We start from the raw sequence: 23,370 nt of genomic DNA, 5'->3' as shown, positions 1-23,370 counted from the left end.
AAATTATAAATATAAATTAATTATACAGTATATATCAGAATAATTATTTTCTTATGGTGGGTTATAACATGAAGAAATATGCTCCATGGTTAGTGTCAAACAAATATTAAAAATAAAACAAATACAATTTGATGTGAATCTAATTACACTTTATTGAAAACCAGTATTTTTCAAATCAATTGTCGTATTCGATTGGGAACTTTCGTTGTCAACGTAAAGATTCGTTGAGTACTTTTTGTATTCGAATTGTAAATTTGTGCTCAACAGAAAGTCATTCGAATAGAAAACGTTGACAACGAAAGCTTTTTCGTTAAGAACAATCTCAACGCTCAAAATACTCCGTTAAAGAAGTACTCAACGGAAAAACTGTACTCAACGGTGAAAGTCTAAATCGAATACGACAAATGATACTGCTGTACTGTATACAGTAATCACTTATTAAAATCAGTCACTTATCTAATTAACCTACAGTATTGAAAACAAGAAGCATGAAACATGAAATATGTAGTGCAGTTTTGGAAGATTAATTTCTGGTAAAATTATAATTTTGTTTGCAAAAAAAGTATTTTGAATATGTTATTTCACCTGTGTTGTTGTTCTATGCTTCAATTTAAATAACGTTTTGATTAAATACATTCACTGTTAGTAAGAAATTGCACATTGAAAAAGGTATTTTTGGTATTATTTATATTTCTAAATATCTAAATAATAAAATGTTGATAGCAAATGAATTAATAATAGTAATACTGGTAATTAATTTTACAATCATTATCACTGTGTAAATGTACTATACAATAACAGTTCAAACACAACCAAAACAATGTGGCGAGTTCAGAAAATCATCCATTGTTCTGAATTCCAAAAACTTAAACTAGAAGTTTCCTAAACATTCTGCCTTAGAATCAACTTGTTTTATTTCTAAAAGTTAGCAGTGTTTGTCAACAGCAAATGAATTTACATACATTTATTTCACAGTTTGTATTGCCACCAACAACTGTTAGATTGGACGGAAAATGAAATTATTTCAAATACAATTTCACTATTTCATAGCCTACCCTAAATATCTCTATAAAAATTAAAATGAGTTGATTAAACATGATATGGAAGAAAACATTTAATTAAAACTTAAAAGCAGATACGAAGCAGTTATCAACGTATAAGGTCATGTGACCTTGTAAGAGCAACCATACAAACACAAGCACGCAATTGTCAGGTCAACACCACCGCTAGTGCGGTTTAGGAGTCGACCGTCATAAAGTGTTGTAAGATTACATATCACATGGACACACAACCTGTATGCCGATAACCTTTCTTTAAAACCGCTAACACTATCACCAGTATTTACTGAAGTCTTTCGCACAGCTCTGAAAAAAAATTAAAAAAAATTTTTTTTTTATAGATACTGTATATTTCTTTAAAATGACTAGATATAATCATTTTGATCACAAACTGACAATTTAAACAAGAAACAAGATATGGCAAAATAAGAAAAAAAAGAAATTTAATTTTAATTTTGGACTAAGAGAGTTGTGTGGCCAAATTCAACTAAAAATTGATATTCAGACAACCCCGGCCAGTAACCTTTTTCACAAACAAAATTCTATGAGATATTTTTATGCTTGCTTCTAGATAATTCACAATTAATGATAGCTTTATCCAAAATTGTTTGAATGCATCCTGTACCTCCAGCACAAGATTGTCTTTGTTCCCTTTGTGCATCAGACTACTCTTTGTCAATCTGTCACTTATAAATATTTCAACTGCAATGTTATGTACTTACTTGTGGAGAAGTCTGTGGTCCATATCGTTTTACTGGAATACCTTCTTTATTTATAAGGAACTGCAAGAAAAAACGTACCAAAAATGTTAGTCAAGACTACTTCATCAGGTAGAAAAAGCCATGTCATGTTGCAGCTCATCAATATGAGCTATATTATAAGATTTTGTTTGTCTTGTTGGTGAAGACTAATTGTAATGTTTTTTTGGTGATGCGAAAACTCAAGTTGGTCTGGAGTTAGAAGGTTAAGCATATTTAGACATTGCAATTCCAACATTAAATAAAAACTAAAATCAGCTTACCTTAGTGAAATTCCATTTTATTGAACTGAAATGAAAAAAAAGTTTTTTTAGTCTAAATAATGTTTTTCAGAAGATTATTCACATCGTAATTCTATAATAGGAATGACCTCTTTTTAAAAGGAGTGAAGTACTATCAAGGTTAAATTAATTACATTTCACGGTGTATAATTGCATAGAAGAACATCATCTTTGAACAAATCGAGTAATTTTGTTTAATTGTTGAGAAATTAAGTACTTTTAGTATGAAATTCAATGAAAGATTCCATTATTTTTGGTATTGCTATAAATAATAAGATAATGGCAGGATAATAAATAATAATATTAACTTTATTTCCATGCTAATGAAGAGACTGTTTACTACAAACCTTCCTAGCGTTCCACCTTGCTTGCTTTTAAGATATTTATAAAGCGGGTCAGCTTTATCTCCATTCACTTCAATCTTTGCAAATAAATCAAATTCGGCACCAAATTTACTTGTAGCGAATTCCTTAATTTCAGCATTTGTTCCCGGTTCCTAAAATTATAAAACAATTAATAAAAAAATGGACTAACAATACCATACAATAGACTCATGAGTGTACATTTGAGGAAAAGCTGGGCACCCAGAAATCTGGACCAGGTCAAGTCTGTTGTTTGAATGAATGAACATTGCCTGTAGAAAAAATCCTTTGCTACAATTCCCTTAAATTAATCAAGGCCAATGGTTATTATTTTTACAGACTATTACCTGCCCTGTAAAACTTTGGTAACTACAACAACTGAAATTTACCCATGGTTTAAATTTTTACAAAGACTAGTGCAAACAAATATATCTTTAATTTTACTTTATCAATTACCTGCTTGCCAAATTGGTTGCAAGGGAATGCTAGGATTCTAAGACCTTCTGACTCAGCATACTTAGCGTGCAATTCTTGTAGCTGAGTGTAGTTCTTAACGGTGAACCCTCACTGAGAGGCAACGTTTACTATTAAGCAAACATGACCCCTGCAAATAATCAAACAAACAAAATATTTTTAGTTAATTTAATAGTTTCATAGGATCGCCACTCAGTATACTGCAAGTCTGTTTGTTTGGATTTTTAGTTCAAACAGAATATGTTATTGTTAATAATTTACAGATCAAATGGAAAACATGTGCTTGTTAATTAACCCAACCTTTACTTATATTAATAAACATATTTAATTTCATTTATTTGTTAGACAAACAGCATCTGGGGCTTCTAAAGAGTCAATGAAGCTCTATAGCTCGTAAGCCAAAAGTTCCAGAAAATGCAAACTTGCTATGGCAACAAGAGCTGCAGTGTTGATATTTTATTCCTTTGTGTCTAGATCTAAGCACTATGTTTACCAATTGACATGTTTATTGTGGAGCAATGTTCACTATGTTAACATATCATTTTACAATGTTGAACATTTAAATTTAAATTAGTATTGTGTTACAATGTATATACAATTTAAGAATGAATATACATTTTAGTATGAGTATCGTAGAACAGTATTAAACCATAATTTAATGAATACATTATAATGTATTTTGGAATTAATCTTGATGTCAAATATGAGTAGTGTCTAGAAAATTGTGGACAGAGGCTTGGGGAATGAGCTGCGTGAAAGCCGATTTTTATTTTGTTATTTTATTTGTAAGCAGGGTTTACTGCAAATTGTTATCGTCCAGCAATTCCCATTACAATGCCTAGAGTTCCGATATTAAACATGAGTTAGTGTACTATACCTGTATTTCTCTAAACTAACTTCTTTGCCATCTATATCATTTAATGAAAATTCATAAATTGACTTTGCTTTCTTCCAATCCATGGCTTGTGCCTGCAAAACAAAATACTTGACTTGATAGACTTTGAACATCATTAACGCTAAGTTATTAAATGTATAGACTAAGAGACTCACATTATATTCAATCTTAGCTAATTTATAAAAAACTTTTACAATGCACCATACAGTAGATCCAATAAAATATTAATAGATGCAGTAGTCTGGGCTCCAGACGGAGTTTTGTCTTAATATTAGTAAAAATATAAATATTTTTGCACATATGGCGTTTCATACGTGTAATACTTGAGTTGTATTTTCAAACAAAAATCAAAACGATGACGTGTGGAATGACATAAAAAAGACAATAAATACAGACTTGGAGCAAGTCTATTATGCAGTAATAAATCTATTTTTTGTACACAAATGTCATAAGGAGGCATCTAAAGATCCCAACAATGTTACTGTATGGTACTGGTGGGAAATAATTACACACTCACACACTGTAATATTATGAACAACTTAAATTTTATTTCTAGGTTTTAATCGAAGTCATGAATTTACTTTTGTACAATACAAACATTTCTTGCACCATATTTTCAGTTTCTGTAAAGTCATCACAATCATTTAAAAAAAAATTACGGTACTTACTGGAAATTAATTTAAGTTAATAATAATAATACTTAATTAAGTAATATAACTAACTACTGATATTAAAGATGTATTGTCCCTTGAAACACAAAAAATGAAAAAAAAAATATTCTAAATTTAAATTGACCATATCAAAGTAATATTAAAGTTATTCACTTTAAGTCGAAAATTTGAGGCAAAAACAACAAGTTTACGTAATTAACAGGTAAATTGATTTGATTACATTTCGTCTAGAAAATCGTCACAAGCGAAAGTAAACAAAAATTTCAAACCACGAGTATGCATTATGCATGATGCTTACTAGGATGGTTTACAACTCGTCGCGGTTGAGAAGGTGTTTTCACACAGATCGCGAGTAAGTTTTATGATTATGCATACAGAGTAGCCAAACAAGCATGTTGCATTATGAGATATGTTTTGATCGAAAACTTTTACTGGAAGTCAAAGTTATTTTTTTAACAAAAAAACGTCCGTATTTCGGTTAAATTATTTTTTTTTCAATTAATTTTTGGTGAAAGTTAATAACTATTATGACACTTCAAAATGACACACTTTTTTATCGAAATATAAAAAAAAAATTTTTTTTTTAATTAGTCAAAGGGACAATACATCTTTAAACAAAATCGACATTTTACTATTAAGACATTTTTTCAGTGCAATTTGAATTTTTTGCTTAAATAATAATTAAATTTGTTTATATAATTTACAAAATAATTTTGACATGCATGTTTCTGGCTGACCTTTAAGAATAAAATTGGACTTTAGATTTATAAGTACCTCTTGACCTTTCTGAACAGTATTTAAATTCAGATATTAAATAAACAAAAAGTATTCACTTAAATGGGGTCATCATCGATATCAAATTTGGTATGGTAAGCCCCTTTGTATGAGAAATACTAAGTACACTACCATCTGAGGCCAAGTCTATTGTAAATTTATTTTATTAAAGCATGCATTACTATCGTGTTAAATATTAATTAATGAAGTTCATTCCATTGAGAGGTTCATTCCATTGAGAGAGAGAGGTCAAACAAACAAATGTGTATGACATTGTATGAAGCAAAGAATAATAATACTGTCACAAAATTAGATAAATAATGCAAAATGATCTGGAATTACAGACTTTTTATTTAACTGTCAAATATTGTCATTTTAATTTCTGACAAAGTTACATTTATTTTATATTTTTTATAATTGTTTACAACGGAAATACTGACTTTTTTCGAAAAAATTAAAATATTTAAAAAGGTCAGATAAAAAGGAAACGTTATGTTACACAGACAGAACTTCAATATTAAACTGTTGTACTTTTCACTTCTTTTAGGCATCATGTAGGCCTATTTTATATAGAACTTCTCATATTATACTAGGCGTAGAGAGTAGAGGTTGGGTCTGGATTCTACTATATGCCTAGATAGATGCTGCAATGTTTAAAATTAAAATGCCTGAAAAAATAATGCTAAATTGATTTGGAGCATTTTTTTGATATTAGCCAAATAATATAAAAAAAAATGCTCCAAATCAATTTAGCATTATTATTTTTTCAGGCATTTTAATTTTAAACATTGCAGCATCTACCTAGGCATATAATTATAGTCTATACATTAGTAGAATCCAGACACAACCTCTACTCTCTACAATCAATTATTAGGCCTGGGCCTGGCCTAGTCTAGGCTACTAGGCTAGGCCTATATTATAAATATAATAATGGCAAAAAAGAAATAAAACATTTTCTTACTTTACTGTTTACAAAACTTTGATCCCCACTCTCAGACTGCTGTCTGTCTGTGTAGGCTAGGCTATATGAGCGGTCTGTAGGTAGAGGATCCAGAGGATACATAGGGCGCGCTCACGCTAGCTAGGCCTAGAGGGTACTCTACTATACGGCCTAGGAGTAGGCCTTGGCCTAGAGCTAGCTAGGGCCTAGCTAGCCCAGTCTTACACTCACGATCTAATTAGTCTAGTCTGGGCTTAATTTTACTAGCCATATAACTTACCATAATTGTGAAGCTTACAACGCTAACGTATGGAACAGCAGTAATATACCGGCACGATAAAAAACTGCTTTGTAATGATCTAGGCCTAGGCCTAAACAAATTATGTAATCTTGTGACAAACAGCATGCTCTCTCGCGCGCTCGCTCCTCCCCTTTTTTCGTCGCGATTATTTGACAGATTTTGATCACATATGGGACGCTAATGGGGACACAAAGTATCATTAGTAGTGAGTTGTAAACAATAATCATGCGCGTAAACATCAGACCCCTTTTTGGGACCCGGGTTTTAGTGGTCTTTAGTAGAGTTGGTCTCTAATTAACCGTTAACAGTATTTTAAACATTTTACCATACATTTTTGTCAATTGTATAGCTTTGTTGCAATTTGTTCCATAAACAAACATTGTATTCAATTTAATGAATCTCTCTCTAAAAAGACCAGCACTGAACTGTATCAATGTCGTTACACATACTCAACCAAGTAGGCGGAAATATTATCTTCTCTGGACTGGTACACTGTCCTTGTATCACTTTTCTTCACGTTATAGTTTGCGGCGATTAATAAATAGATTAACTAATTATAGTGGCTATGTAATTATAGAATGTTTATTTATAAATTATAAAATATATCCAAAGGCAAATTATTATTTTTTTCACAGATGTGCAGGAGAAGAATATATAGGCCTACAGCAGAGAATATTTTATTACCATTCCGGTAATTAGTGGAGACTGTTTGTATCAGTCTCAGGGGAGATACAAAATAAAATAAGAAACTTTCAAGAATCACTAGCCCTTCATCAGTGCAAGTATAATATATTAACATATATAAATCACTGATGAAGGGCTAAGTGTTACCCGAAAGCTCTGCTAATCTGGCTGTTTTACTTTATCGTTCTGATTTAGCTTTTCGCTTTTTTTTTGTATGTCCATTGAGATCCTGCCACTGATACCCACAGCATTGTCATTTTTTCAGTAATTTGCCTTTGGATTAATATACAGTATATAAATTAATAAATAAATTTAGTTTACCTGAGAGTGCTCAATACACGGAAGAGTAGAGCTCAATAAACATGAAATAAATAAAACGATCCGAGATCTAATTTCATAATATATTAAATATTAAGAATTTCAGTCAATTCAATAAACATTTAAGTATTTTTCTTAAATTGTATTCACTAGATAGGAGATTTTGCATGTTAAATACTGCTAAAGCTCTCTGATTTGATAAAAAAAAAAATGTAATGCCGCCCCCATGCGTCGTAATATATATTTTTTGTAAGCTCGAGCGGAAATCGCTAGCGCCGGGGGAATATGCAGTGGACCAAATAAGAAGACCCGTCAAAACCGTCTCTGTTACGCTTTTTATAAATCATTGTATGGAGGCCTAACTTTTTGAAGAAAATAAAAGTATATAAGTATTCAAGATGGGACATTATGTCTCTCACTATTTCATACATCCTGATACGGCGCCGACGCTAGGGACTGACCCGACTTTTGATCCTCTTTATGGGTTTCCTGATGGACGAGAAGAACGAGGTATTTTTGTATGGTCACTGCTGGAACTGCTGGGCTAGGCCTAGGCCAGGTCTACCTACTAGTTAGTAGAGTGTATACTACATGCAGCGCTTACTGTAGGCCTATATAGATGTTATGCGCGATTTGAACGATTTGCGCAATTTGAAATTGCGCAAAAAAATCCTTGCGCAATTTGAAATTGCGCAAAAGAATTCTTGCGCAATTTTAAATTGCGCAAGGATTTTTTTGCGCAATTTCAAATTGCGCAATCAACTTGCGCAATTTCAAATTGCGCAAGAAAATCTTTGCGCAATTTTAAATTGCGCTGCACAATTTGTAAATTGCGCAAGATAGTTCTTGCGCAATATGACACCTTTGCGCAATTTGAAAACGAACTGTAAATTTTCCCATACATGGCTAGGCTAGGCCTAGGCAGAGGAGTTTAAAATTTAGTATTATTTTTATTATATAAATAAGACCATTTCAATGAAGATAATGTTTAATACTCACTTTTTAAGTTTTTAATATTAGTTTAAGCTAGGCCATGTAACCTAGTCAGTATCAGTAGTCCAGACCCTAGCTAGGCTAGAGTAGTATAGCCGGCCGCCCGCGCCGCGCCCGCCTGGTGGAACACCACCGCTTCGTTTTCCTTCGTCGGTTCTTCGACGGTATGCTAACTTATAACAATATTTGCACTACTAAAATAAGGAAATGCGATATTTATCTTTAATTTTGAATCATTCTTAGAAATTACTATAAAAATATGGGTGTGCATGATTTCACAATCTGTCGGAAAAACCTTGCGCAATTTGCAGATTACTTGCGCAATTTAATACGTTGCTTGCGCAATTTGAAACACATGTTTCAATTCAAATTGCGCAAGGATTTTTTTTGCGCAATTTCAAATTGCGCAAATCGTTCAAATCGCGCATAACATAGACAGTATAGGCCTACCTAGCTGTTCAACTAGGCCCTCTCTACTGTCTAGTCTAGGGCTAGGCCTAACTAAAATATTGAATTTGCACACTTTTTTTGTAAATCATCATTCACAACACAACTAAAAAAAAAACAAAAAACGGCCAGGACAATTTTTTAACATACTCAACAAAAAGTTAGTTTTTACGTTGTTTTGAAGTAATTGTTAAAAAATATTGTGATTGGTAAAAAAGCGTAAAATTTGAGGTCTGTGTGTGATGTGGGAGCTTGAATAAAAAAGCATGAGCCTCACCTCAGGTGTGTGATTTATCGTATTCGATTGGGAACTTTCGTTGTCAACGTAAAGATTCGTTGAGTACTTTTTGTATTCCAATTGTAAATTTGTGCTCAACAGAATATCATTCGAATATAAAACGTTGACAACGAAAGCTTTTTCATTAAGAACAATCTCAACGCTCAAAATACTCCGTTAAAGAAGTACTCAACGGAAAAACTACTCAACGGTCCACTCGAATACGACAATTGTGAGACTTTACTCAACTGTGCATTTAGTGTCCTATTTCTCTAAATTCCTTTAGAAAATATTAAATACACATCTGGCGTATCTATCTGGCATGGGGCTCCCCCATTTTTTACTCAAGCCACACACCAGTAGCAACCTCAAACCGGACATGTAATTTAATTTAATAATTGGTTGAAATTATAATCTAAACATTTGTTTTCATTACACTACAGTGATGGTTGCAACAGAAGAAGAAATGAATAATGCAAATCTGAATTGGAAAGACCGAGATTATTGTGCTCATCTTTTAATATCTTATCGAAAATGCCGTCGTGATCAGTTTCCTTTAGGTTTTCATTGTGAACATGCTAAACATGAATATGATCAGTGCGAATTTGATGAGTAAGTGTTATTTTTGATAAACAACTATTAATAATAATAACTGTCTCTTTTTAAATGAGTATTCCTCAATTTTCATGAATTCAAAGCACTCCCAAATCTAACTGCTGACCAAGCACACACCAAGTTTAAATGATGTCATAGGAATATCCATGATGAGGTATCGATGCAGCATACAGTATGGTACAGTGTGTGTGATCTTTCTATGCTGCGTGACAATTGAAAAATTGTGTTTTTAGATATACATACATGTCTCCAACCAAATGATAACTAAATTTGTTATTTCTTATCTTTTCAGCTTTGTTATACGAATGAAGGAATTTGAGAGAGAAAAGCGGTTATTAGAGCGAGCTAAAAGGAAGAGAATAAGAGCTGAAAAAGAAGAATTGAAGGGTTAAATAATTAATAAAGACTGAATTTATTTTAGAACTGACACTGGTTTACCTAATCATAAAAACAAAAAAATGATACATAACAAATACAGATGATTTGATGATGATTTTGCCTGGTCATCATAAAAGCTTCCACAATTTCCTGAATTTTTACCAAAATACTGTAAAGAATTATTTGAAAGATAAAAGATTACGGAATGCTCTGAAGCAAAAATATGAAAGACAACAATGTTATACAGTAGTCACAGTTGAGTTTGATGTGGTTTAAGTGAATGGTTTTCATTTAAAACATCTAGAAGTTGTGTGTTAATTGAATAAAATTTCAATCGTTACAAAGAGTTTCAAATATTAAGTGTTTTTTTCTCAATTGGAACAACTACTGTACCGGTGCAATAGTGCTCAAACCATTATTTGCTAACTGCATAAAAAACCTGAGAATTGTACATGTTTGATCATTTACAGTATATTGCTCAATATCATTGCTAGCTCATGTACACCTACCAATAAATTTAGATTGTGCTGACTGCGTTCAAAAGTTGGCTACCATGACTTTATGGTGATACCAAGTCAATCTAACAACAAGATACTGAGCTCCAAAGATCAAATGGTTGATCTGTGGCTGCGACACGATCAGTTCCACGCACCTTAACAGACACCATACTGTTTGAATTTGTCGCAGCCAGACAAGATCAACAGACTGTTATGAGTTCCTATCTTGGCAAGGCGAGTTGTGTTAGATTGCCTTGATGATACTAAGGGGAACAGCAGGCTCCCAGAACTGTTGTAACATCGACAGAAAGGGATTAAAGAAGGCCTCTACTCTTCTCAAATATATGTTGGGTTTTGTGCAAAAAACCTGTTTTTAAGTCCATACCCTAGCCCCCTTCCCTTCTGTCAATTGTATGGCTATATAACCGTTCTGAGCTGAAAATTTATATCAATAAAAATAAATAACTAAATACAGGTTAAAATAATTATATTGTTTATTCATATTAAAGCTGCGTTTTTCATTTATTGCAAGCGCGCATTTCATACATGAAAACATGTAAGAATCGGTGAAATAAACATAATAAATAAAGTAAAAATTACTTAACATTGCAGGTGATATTTCTGAAAACTACGCCATATGCGATTTGCTTATACTATTAAGGGTGGGGGGAGGGGGGGTACATAATAAGAACCCTAATTTGTTTCATGTGGAAATGTCCCCTGAATAGAGTGCTCAAGTGGGTCTTGGCCTACATAAAAAACACATCATTCAGATTTTTTGTGTATACAGTAATTTACCAACAGTTATTACAGGAATAATTACAAAATTTTAATGTAAATTAATTGTAAAAACACTGCATTCTGCCAGTCATTTCATTCAGAATCATAACAGATGCATACAGTTTATAACAAAGTTTAGTATTCAGTCATTGTTGTTGACCATATTTAATGAGGGTGATCCATACAGCAATTGCTGATCATTAGGGACCCTCAGAGGTTCACAAGACAAACATATACACAAGATGCTCTACATAAACAAAGTCTTTGGGAGTGGAGTTGTAATTTTATCCTTAGAAAAAATCCTGACATGTGACGGGACTTGAACCCAGGACCCTTGAAATGGTAGCCAAGCATCATAACCACCACTCCACTTATTCCTTTCTTATCTACTGTATATGTTACTTTAATAACAATGTCATAATTTAATATTTCAATATACAGTACAAAAATGAATTTAAACAATACAAAATTGTTACTATTTTTTGCACCATGATTCATTATATATATCAATATATTTTTTATAATTTAAGATGTAAACATACTTGTTTAAACCAATACATTATATTTAAATATTGTATAGTTGTAAACAAACAATACATATTTTAAATTATTAAAATATTACCTGTAACAATTTAAAAAAAAATTATGAAAAGACAAAATGCAATCCAAGAAAAAAGTGTAGGATATTGGCAAACAAGATGCATACAGTGAGCATAAGAATGTATTATTCTAAAATGACAATTATAAACATTTAATCAAACATTGAAACAATAATTATTTCCAAATTGACAAACATACGACAAATACAAATGAATAAATTAAGGACTTTGGTATTCATATTCTATACCACAAAGATATTTCATAACCTCATAAATAACTACATTTGTACTAAAAACTATAAAACATTAAAACTACAAAACCAGGAATGGAATATTGTATATTGGTGTCAATCACATGGTATCAGTCATATTGTAATTGTGACATAACATAGTTGTGACATAACATAGTTGTGACACTATCATAGTTGTGAGACATCATAGTTGTGACATATCACAGAGATATAGCTATGACGTACTCATTTTGACCTCATACCTGTAACATCATACAGTATGTTTGTACTGTACATGCATATTAAAACATAAGCAGTATTACAGAACAATTAATCCACACTTTTAGAATATATTAATTTTCTTTATGTTTAAAATGAGAATTTCCATTTTGACTGTGATGTTTGCTCTTATTTGATTTGGAATAAGCCTTGATATAAAAATCCATGAAAAGGATGAAGAATATAAATCCGTAGAGGCCGATGACCCATGCAAACACCTTTGGATACTTGCAGTCGATAAAGAAAAGCTGTGAACTATGCACCATCGATAAAATAAACTGAATCTGAAATTAAAAGGTAAGTTTAGTGTTAATGAAGATGTTCATAAATAATAATGTCCTGTACAGAAACCAGTCGTTCATTTTGAATCACCTTAATTAAATTAAAAGTGATATAAAAGAATTAAGCTTATGATAAAAATGGCATGGATAAAGTCGATTTTCCACTAGGCGAATTTTTTCGCACGAATCGAAAGTGTCATGCTATGCGCATTCAAGTTTCTGTCTGTCATACTCCCTTTTTTGACGAATTCTAGTCCTTTGATTTTTCGGTGCAGCGAAATTTACTAGTTAAAATTGTTTCTACTTTTTGCAAAGTGAAATATTGCGCATCCAATCAGAGCTCAGGAAATGAGCTATGACGTTTTCATGAGCCCTCATGCGAATCGAAAAGCTCAGCAGCCACGCGAGGAACATAATGCAGCAGCTATTCGCTCATGTAGTGGAAAGAGAGTAGGCGATTTTTTTTCTATTCGAAACGTTTCGCCTAGTGGAAAATCGGCTTCATGCCGTCATGCTTTAGACGGAATGCTGTTGCTCCTGTGTGCATAACACAACAAGAAGGCAGTACGCTATTTGGATACGCAATGACATCATACAGTACTATATTATCAACTCTACTGAAACTACCTAATTTTTCAGAAAACCAAGGATAATGTTTTAGCCCAGTCCACAGGTAACAAATATTGGAAAGAGTTACCTATATTATATATTCTTTAAATTGTAGGATAACTAATCTGTTTAAATTAAATATATTGAAAGAATTGATTATATGAAAGATTCAGTCTATAAAATGAATAGAGAAATTGTTTACCAGCTGCATTGTGGTCATGTAACGTTTCCACCATAGAAAGCGTTGAAAAGCTGGACCCAATGCTGCAAATCCGTAGTATATGTACATCATAAAATGTATAAAAGAGTTCATTGTTGCATGGAAAGTACCAAATCCACCTAAAAAGATACAAAGAAAGTATTGTTAACTCAAAAAGAATAATCACTGGATCAAAGAGTCAACTTTTGCATCTGGCAAAGGAACTGTATGGTAACTACCGGAGTTCAATTTCAATTTAATTTCATTTCCACAATATAATATAACATACATACAGGATAAACAAATACAATGAAGTAATCATGTGGGGGGAAGGGTCATATAAGTCAGAAAGACTTTAAGTTTGACCCACCCCAAGATATAACATTAAATACGAAAAAAAAAACAAATAAAAAAAAAATAATAATAAATAAAAATAGTTCTTGTATACTAATTTAAATTTAGAAGTTGTAGATGCATTTTTAATATCTACATGGATTGAATTCCGTAATTTAGCTCCTTGGTATTTAATAGAGTTCTTGATCAAATTGTTTGTACATTTAGGTAAAAGATAATCATTTGCATTCACAGCAATATGAACTTAATTTCAAATTAGTTGGAGGTGAAAGTAAAACCTTCACTGCTTGTAAAATACTGTGGCGGATGTGTAAATAAAAAAAATGGTCAAGTTTGTAATCTACTAGAATCGTTTACTAGCCTTGTTATTGGAACAATTGTTTGGAACAATGGTAATCATTTGTGTACCAATTTCATTGTTGTTAGAGTCTTCTTATACTTTCACTTTTTTGACCATCAACTCTTCTTATTGTTTGTTGGGCTCTCTTTCTAGTTGTGTTTTAAACTCATTAATTGAATTTACTGCAACAGGCAGTAAATTGTTCCATTTTTCGACAATGAAATATGAAAAAAACTGTGCATTGTCCTAGTATGTTGCTTAAGAATTTTGTATTTGTATTTTGTATTAATATTTGTCCTCAGTGAGGAAATTCGGATTAGGCCCTCCACGGACCCACGGCAGCCAGCAGTGCAGCGCCTACCAGATTAGGCAATGAGAGTAAAGCATCTTGCCTAAGGATGCAATTAGTATGGTACAGATAACCTCGAACCCATGCCTATCACATGCTAGTCCGATATTACTGAGGTTATGGCCTCGTGTTCTATGTTCCTTATTAAATAAAAAGTAATCATTTGGATTTAAATTGTTATAACCATGGACCATTTTGAATAGGTGAATAAGGCAAGAATGTTCACGTCACATTTAAGTGTCATTTACTGATAAGTTATGGAAAAAACTGCCAAAAGTTATATAACAAACAAACAATTTTTTATGTGCCACTGAGTACTAAAAGTGCGAAAAGAATAGAAATAAAGAAATCAATTATTTAAGTAATCGATATTCCTAGTTTTAAACCAACCTGCAACAAATTTAACACCAAACCACCAGCTAAATGGCATGATAGCGTGATGGAATACATGCAGAAATGACACCTGGTTATTCTTCTTTCTTAGGATAAAGAATATCTGAAACAACGTTTAAAAATAAAAGGAATCAATGGATAAAATTTACAAACTTGTAATAAAATCACTTGTCTCTGAAACTTTGCTATGGAATAACTTAAAGGAATGAATATTTTAATCTGACCTCTCTTTGCCATTTAACTATTATGTGTTATTTATATTACATTATACAACATGATTTACATTATACTGTATGTGGAGATACAGAAAGATATTTTAAAAATATAAAAATGGACTAAAATTAGCACACACTCACTGTATCAAGCATTTCTATATATTTGGAAACATAAAACAACCAGCAACACCTTGCCATCTGAAAGATATAATTTAATTTAGAAAAATAAAAACCAACAATTATAATATAATGTGAGTACAAAAATAAATACTTTATATAATAATAATTTATTTAATCAATCTTGTGTAGGCTTAAAGTTTCTGAAATTATGCATTTAGTATAACTTACTTACCCTTAAAGCTTTTGGAGTATTGGAGTAATCTACAGGTTGGCATCCTAAAGTGTATCCCGTCAACCAACCAGACATTAAAAACTGAAATTTTAAAATCATCCATTAAACAATAATATAATTAATACAATTTGTGCTGGGATTTTTCCACAAAACGTGAGTGAAAAGTTTTAAATAAATAAGAAATGAAGAGCACGCACATTATGAACTAACCTTATATAGAAGATAGCCAGACAAGCCAACCATTGCCATGTTATACACCAACAGAACATTCTTTAAAAGGTAAGGTTTTCTGCTGGCCATCTGAATTGGCCCAATCCAAACAACAAACAAGTAGATGATCACCATAATAGTGCCTGGTATTGGACTACTCATTAAAGACCAGTCACTAACCCTAGGATCTGTAGTAAAAAATTATCAGCATGCAGATTACTATTTAACAAACTTTAATACATTGAGACAAATGACCGAGCGTTTAATACAGGGGCCCCATTTACCATACATAAAAAGCCAACAATATCGGCATTGGTTTGAGGCTGACTTGCTCCTTTCTAGTTCTGGTTGTGAAACAAGTCTTTTTGGATAAGAACTATAAAACGTAGGTCCAGTGTACACAGTTTGCCCAAGCGAACTTTTAAGAACCAAGAGGCGGGAAGGGAGATACCACAAAGAACTGGTTCACAAAAAAAGTGGATTACCACCTACAGGTATCTATTGATAGGACAGTTTATTATTTATTTATTTACTATTGGTAATCCTTGAAAATTAAATAAAACCGTATTTATCTGTACTACATATTTGGCTGTTGGGTGTTGTGGGGCGACAAACTCAAAAAGAAGTTGATACATCTTCTTTTATATGCATGTGCATATAATATTTTTTGTAAAATTTGTTTAAGAAACCTTCACTGAAACTCAAAAAATAGTTACATTAATATTAAAAGGAAATTAGTAAAATGTCAATGAAAAAAAGGCCAAAACATTCTGTGTAGGAAAACTAGGCCTAGCCTATTATTAATATTATATACAAATACAAAATTTATGTTTCAAAAATTTTACTTTGAGTTTGAATTTGTTTGTTGTCATGCCTACCCACCAAATGGCAAAAGGGGTGTGGTTTTGAGATCAGTATTCAAAGTATAGCAGCACCTTTCACACGGTTTGGACCTGCTTAGTTTGAATATTAGTAGTAGGCCTAGGCCTAATAGCATATAGGCTAGGCCTAGTCAGAGTCTAGGCTCTAGATAGAGTACTACTACCACTTCGCATATTGTATAGGCTAGTACTTAGTAGTAGCAGGAGGCCGGGAGTCGAGAACTAGGCCTAGGCTAGCCTAGTACTAGTAGTAGTAGGCCTAGCCTAGGCCTAGTTACTAGTAGGCCTAGGCCTAGGCCTAATAAAAAATTACTCAAATTCACCTGCATATTCAGTAATTACGTTATCCCACCACTGTAAAAGAGAAGTCATGATTGGGCCTACTTTCTCCGCTTATTCCACAGAGTGTGCGGCGGCGCGGGTTTGGTTTTTGTGGTGGTGGTGGTGGTGGTTTTGGCCGTCGTCACAGAGAGGGAGAAAACGTGGTGGTAGTGGAAACTTTTTTTCTAAAGGTCAACTTGTCATGCATGAACGCACAGAGGAACAGAAGAGACCTGGACGTGACCTTTTGCGACGGTTTTTATATGTGGATGTGTCTCTTGATCTATCGGCATCCTGGTATTCCTTAATTTTTACATTTCTTTAATTTTTATTCCAGTAAATGTTCAGTAAGAATACTTTTAGAAGGTATTGAACATTTTAGTACATTTCCTTTTCTTAGAAATCGATTAAATATCACTGAAGGTCTCCCCCTCACTCAGCCAGGCAGTCTGAGTCAGGCCTTCTCCCTTTTTGTTGTTGAGTTGTTGTAGAGGTAGGCATTTTTTTAGATAGTGGACTGAGTTTGGTTTGACATAGCTAGCCTAGGATAGACCCTCAGCTGGGTCTATACAACTGTTGCATTCAGCTCTGGTGGCAGGGGAGTGGGCGCTAGTTCCGTTTCACACCTGATTTTTGTGATCTCCTTCGTAAAAGTATTTTTGAGGCCTAATCCTATTAAGGTGTAGTAATCACGATAAAGTTACTAAACAAATTTTGAGTCGAAATAAATGACAGGTGCGAAACGGAACTAGCGTTGGGGAGTGGGTCCGACAAATCGAAATAAATATCCCAATATCCAATGAACCACAGCTAGCCACCACGCCCATGAACACCAAAGAACTACAGCAAACCCCAATCAAGGAACCACAACAATGGACCACACACCACAGCAGCTAAAAAAAACAAGGTCCAATTATCATTTGACCAGGTGTAACCCAATTAAAAAACCAACCGGCACGCTGCATGACGGACCTGATGCTGAGTGACAGGCCTTTTGTTCAGCGAACTTAAATGGTCCTGGTCCATATATTCAGACTTAGTTGGTAGTGATCCTCATCATAAAAGTTACTCATGGGTATGTCGAGTACATACTGTATAATTCTAGACCTGACAGGTCAATGCCTTGGATCTTTAGATCGCCACATAAGAACCTCAAACTTTATACAGTATCATTTATTCAAATAATTATTAATATTGAAACCTTTTAATAATTCTTATCTCCGTTCATATGCTAACCATAGAAATGTTGTAATCATTTGTGTTTTTAATTGTACATTAACACTCATATTTCCAAAATAATATTAGCATACACTTTGAAACAACAACAAAATGCTGAATGTCATATTTGTTTATTTTTATATATATTATACTATTATCATTGTTGATACAATTAGTTTCATCATTTGAGTGCATCATGCATGGAAATCCAACTACTTGTATTGTAGTATTTGACAAAAGCTCTAGTGTAAATCCACTTTAAGCCAATGCTCAGGCATTTTAAGATCCATTGTAGTGGATACAAAGTTGTTATCCTCTTTTATGCAATAGATTAATGTCTACACACACCACTTTTTTTTCCAATAACCAATAGTTCACTACAGTAGCTATTCTGAGAACAGTACAGTACAATACAGTACTCTATATTACAGATTTTTTTATGCCCTATTAAAGTATTTTGAACACTTTATTTTAATTCTAAGAACATAATGGCAGTGGCAGTGAGAAGGATAACAGAATTCTATGACTGGATAGAAGATGTAGCAGGTATGTATGTATACTAAATTGCAATTAAAATACCGTCTTGTACAAATCAATCTTGACACAATATGGAATAATATACAGTAGAACTCCTGGACACATTTAGGATCCAGCAAAATGTCTTATGTGTCATGTGAAAGTGTCTACTTAATGCTACCTGAATAGAGGTGTTCCAGAGGAGGAATTCTAACTGTAGTGTAAATACGTTGTGTGACTGAAATAATGATTTTCATTTCAGGGAAGTAGATGAAGGAGACAGTAGTTAATCAGACCACCGTGACACAGAGTTGAACGTAAAAGATTGCTTGTTTCAGTTCACTCATCATGTTCTGTTAAATTATTGCTATTGCCAGCCCAACACCGAATCGGCATCTTTATTGTTGCTCCAATCATAAACATTTCTTCTTTTCAAACATACAGTACTAAATAATTACTAAGAGCCAATAATAATCACTGTGTTGTTTTGTTTTATAGATGACCGGGTAGAGGATTGGCTTTTGATGGCTACACCATGGCCAGCCATGGCCTTTATTATAACGTACCTCTTATTTGTATGGCTTGGACCAAAGTTCATGAAGAACAGAGAACCATATAATCTGAAATCTACTTTATTAGTGTACAATTTTATGCTTGTGATTTTATCAATTTATATGTTTAAAGAGGTAAGTGATGATCTGAATTCCAGAATATGAACAAATAAAATAATCAATAATAAAAACAACAATTAAACAATTAAAAACATTTTGTTGCTTAAAAATCGAAAGTGACTTTTTTTACCATTGACCCTAAACTATCTACTACTGTATAGAAAAGAAAAAGACCAAAAGGTCATTGTGATCGAGTAGCCTTTTATTTTACATGGTTTTTTATTTTCCCGTTTTCAGTTTCTAATCACCTCCTTATTGGGAAACTATAGTTACCGTTGCCAGACTGTAGACTATTCTACTTCGCCTCTTGCTATGAGGGTAAGTTCCTGCTGCTGTCAAAGTTCTCAACTTGCTAAATTTAGATTGAGTCAAATTGTTGATTCTATAAAATATAGAAAATTGTACTTTTTTACGCATCACGTCAAACCATCATCCTGCTTCTGAGCATGTGTAGAATGATTTTCTGATTTGACAGTGTATCGTAGTTGCTTAGAGCGTCAGGAACAAGTGAAACCACCATGCTATATTTTAACTCTTATGGGGAAAACCCAGGAACCGCTCCTATTCATGATGTCGGTGATTTGCCCATAATTATTACATTTTGCCGTGGGTTTCCATAGTACTTTAGAACTCTGTATTATTGTACATTCTCATTCTCCTGGGTGTTAAATTCCTATTTCAGTGATGAAGAAGTTCCTAGTTAATTCATCTTTTTTTTCTCTTGTAGATGACACGAGTTTGCTGGTGGTTTTTCTTCTCTAAAGTCATTGAATTGTTAGACACTGTCTTTTTTATTTTACGTAAAAAGGATAACCAGGTAACATTTCTACATGTCTATCACCACAGCTCAATGGTTGTCAATTGGTGGCTTGGTGTTAAATATGTCGCTGGAGGTCAAGGTAGGGGGAAGTTCAACAGATATTATCAGTCCTGATTTTTTCACATATGAGAATTGTCAAATCATTTACAAACTCATATTTCCAAACTAACCCTCTTAAAATAGTCTTGTCACAATTCTTGTTTGGTAAAGATCTATCACCTTTTTCTATAAGTAAGGAATGAGGCAGCTTGAATGCCAAATAAAAGGAGTCACTAAGGGCCTGATCAGACCTACGGAGTTATGCTTTCTTACTGTACGCGGCGTACAACTCCATAGGTCTGAACCAGGGAAAGATTAGTGGAAGCCACCTCGTTCGTTACAACAGCTCAAGGTAAAAGATTAGTGAACGCCGCTTACGATACAAAAGTCATGCATCAACGATTTTGACCTCTAACCAATCAAATTTACTCCTGCATACCAGATGTTCGCCCAAATTGGTGACACTTCAGTTTGAATTGAAAGCGTTAGTTAGGCAAATCTGAAAATTTTTTTGTTACGACGCTAATTATAATATGACATTGCTTGCGATACGAAAGCATAATATCCATAGATCTGAACATACCCATAAACTTTACATATGATTTTCTACACTGTTAACATTAAAAATGAAAATTACAGCATACTGTATTTAACCATTTTCCCAAAACTGGAACCTTAACCTTAAGATTTCAGGAATTCTTAACGCATTAACATAATGATATGTTTTTCATTTGCAGCCTTCTTCATAGGGATGTTGAACAGTTTTGTACATGTTGTTATGTACTCTTACTATGCGCTGTCAGCAATTGGACCACATATGCAAAAGTACTTGTGGTGGAAGAGGTACATGACACAGTTACAATTGGTAAGTACATGTACAATCATAATCAAAGGATGTCACTGTCCTGTCTTGTCTTCCTATAAGAGGACTGAGTACTTAATACAGCTATATAAGCCTAGTTCTAAATATGGTCTATTGAGAAAAATGATGAATTTATAGCTGTTATAACGATAAAATAAAACGTAATATTTAAATCTTTCTTTTAGGTTCAATTCTTTGGATTTTTATTTCATACTGGTTACAACATGACAGTAGAGTGTGGATTTCCAACTGGTTTTAACATTGCTGTGTTTTTATATTGTTTTTCCATGGTGGTACTCTTTTCCAATTTCTACATTAAGTCATACAAACAGAAAGGCAAAAAATATAAAGAATGATTACGCTAACAAATATAAATTGTGTTGTTACGACAGACTTGCTGTTAGACAACACAGAACCATACAAATTTGCAACTTCATCCCTCTAGGCAAAATTTGGATTTAAGTTGTACAGTACTAAGATAGTTTCAATCTTAAAACATGATTTCAAAATAAAAATATACCAAAGTTTCTTATGCAATGCAATGATCTGAGGTGTCTACCCTTTCCTTTTCCTTAATATTTTAACCTCTGTTTAATAACATTAGTGTTTTGAATATCTTAACATCAAACTTGAAACTTGAAAAAAAGTGTGATGTTCCCAAAAATAGGGTAGTGATATGCCCAAATGTGATAGTTATATGTCATCGTCATGTCCATATATGGGGCACATCACATTTTTGTATCACATAAAGTTTGATAGTGTAGACAGAGCTTTATATGGGATATCCTTGTCTTGACTTTTGTGTGACTATCTTCACTCTTCAATTCAATTCTGGTTTATAAAAACAAGTGACATTGCAGAAAAATCTGAATTGCGCAAAATTTACATTCTGATATAAAAAAAGTTAAAAAAATATAAAATTCCATTTAAAAATGGTTGCTGTAATTATACTATTATTTAAGTATATTATTAAATTTACACACAAATATACAAACATATTGCTTGGGAAATTTAGAATAATATAGTTTACAATTAAATATAAATAGACGTATTATTAATTTATTATAATATTATATCTTATACAATGCTATAACTTGAAAGAGGTTAAAAGTAGAAAAGAGTAAAAAGATAAAATAAGGATATACCTTAATTGTTATTTAATTTGTAACCTAATTGTAATAGTCTCAGGGTTGATATATATTCTTTTTATTACCATCATATACTCTTTTTAATTGTTTATTTCATGCCAACTTTACCTGGATCATCAACAAAAATTAGCCGAACTATCTTTGAGAACAGCCTTACAATTCAAATACATAACATTCATTGAACCATAGTCAATAGAAGTAAATTGACTATGATTGAACACACTAATCAGAAATGATGATGGTGGTGGTATGTTAATATGGTCGTATGCTTTAGGAAATATGGATTGTACCATTAAGTGATGTGGGTGTTTTTTAATTGATGTGCTCTTGTGAAAGGAAATTAGGCCAATGTTGGTTTATCCAGATAAGATAGGCATGAAATGGACCAACATCATGTTAGGTAAGGTTTGATATTTAAAATGTTTGTAGAATTTGTAAAATGTAGAAAGTGTCAAATTAAAGGTAATTGTTATTGGTTCACGCAAGCTGCATTTATTATTTTAAATATATATTAATATTAAACTTTTGTCAATAATTATTTTTATACTGTTTTTAATTAATAAAAATGCTTTTTAATGAATGATAGGCCTGTTAAATTTGAAATGGTATAAATATTTGTATAGTAAATTATTGTTTGTACACATGGCATTTTAAACACAACACCGTCTGTACAGTACTACAACTACATGATTAATACTGTTTTTGAAATAAAAGTTAAAAATAACATTTGCTTTAACCGAGTTCGTCTATTTTCTAGGTGAGGACATTTTAGACTGGATATATTCGCGACGATGACAAACCAATATTGATGATGATCAAGTGTGGATGAATAAACTACGATTAAGCTTTCAATTTACTTCATTTTCAAAAGACGTTCTGTAAAAGTTTGATAGGGGGAATTTGCGACAACCTAGGGCCTATGAGTTACAGTAGTATTTTTCATTTGATTTGATAATTTTATTATTCTATTGAATTATATTA

General features: G+C 32.5%; 4 protein-coding genes across 5 annotated transcripts; 2 read left to right on the top strand and 2 right to left on the bottom strand.

Moving 5' to 3' along the window:
- Positions 1-133: 133 nt before the first annotated feature.
- On the bottom strand, positions 134-6,639 carry LOC140051108 (glutathione peroxidase-like). The gene is made up of 7 exons (XM_072096217.1): positions 6,494-6,639; positions 3,811-3,902; positions 2,916-3,063; positions 2,445-2,593; positions 2,080-2,104; positions 1,781-1,840; positions 134-1,364 (listed from the first exon to the last, which is right to left on the bottom strand). Exons 1-7 carry the CDS (start codon positions 6,617-6,619, stop codon positions 1,332-1,334), a joined length of 633 nt encoding a protein of 210 aa, XP_071952318.1. The 5' UTR covers positions 6,620-6,639; the 3' UTR covers positions 134-1,331.
- A 1,123-nt stretch (positions 6,640-7,762) lies between these two features.
- On the top strand, positions 7,763-10,573 carry LOC140051455 (NADH dehydrogenase [ubiquinone] 1 beta subcomplex subunit 7-like). Its single transcript, XM_072096675.1, has 3 exons — positions 7,763-8,026; positions 9,677-9,845; positions 10,141-10,573. The coding sequence occupies exons 1-3, from the start codon at positions 7,915-7,917 to the stop codon at positions 10,238-10,240; spliced, it is 381 nt and encodes a 126-aa protein (XP_071952776.1). The 5' UTR covers positions 7,763-7,914; the 3' UTR covers positions 10,241-10,573.
- A 648-nt stretch (positions 10,574-11,221) lies between these two features.
- On the bottom strand, positions 11,222-17,278 carry LOC140051360 (very long chain fatty acid elongase 7-like). The gene is made up of 7 exons (XM_072096552.1): positions 17,118-17,278; positions 15,914-16,101; positions 15,704-15,784; positions 15,493-15,549; positions 15,134-15,239; positions 13,704-13,840; positions 11,222-12,895 (listed from the first exon to the last, which is right to left on the bottom strand). The coding sequence occupies exons 1-7, from the start codon at positions 17,164-17,166 to the stop codon at positions 12,686-12,688; spliced, it is 828 nt and encodes a 275-aa protein (XP_071952653.1). The 5' UTR covers positions 17,167-17,278; the 3' UTR covers positions 11,222-12,685.
- On the top strand, positions 16,845-23,210 carry LOC140051361 (very long chain fatty acid elongase 4-like). 2 transcript variants are annotated; one of them, XM_072096553.1, is made up of 8 exons: positions 16,845-16,858; positions 17,199-17,481; positions 18,816-18,879; positions 19,348-19,535; positions 19,758-19,838; positions 20,248-20,419; positions 21,117-21,244; positions 21,427-23,210. In XM_072096553.1, the coding sequence occupies exons 3-8, from the start codon at positions 18,822-18,824 to the stop codon at positions 21,595-21,597; spliced, it is 798 nt and encodes a 265-aa protein (XP_071952654.1). In that variant the 5' UTR covers positions 16,845-16,858; positions 17,199-17,481; positions 18,816-18,821; the 3' UTR covers positions 21,598-23,210. The 2 variants fall into 2 exon arrangements, with proteins under 2 accessions (XP_071952654.1, XP_071952655.1); XM_072096554.1 differs by lacking the exons at positions 16,845-16,858; positions 17,199-17,481 and having other exon boundaries at positions 18,752-18,879.
- Positions 23,211-23,370: the final 160 nt, after the last annotated feature.

This window comes from Antedon mediterranea, chromosome 6 (genome assembly GCF_964355755.1).
Source record: "Antedon mediterranea chromosome 6, ecAntMedi1.1, whole genome shotgun sequence".
Classification (NCBI taxonomy): Eukaryota; Metazoa; Echinodermata; class Crinoidea; order Comatulida; family Antedonidae; genus Antedon; species Antedon mediterranea.
The sequence above is the reverse complement of the archived record's forward strand: the minus strand, read 5'-3'. Positions and strand labels throughout refer to the sequence as shown.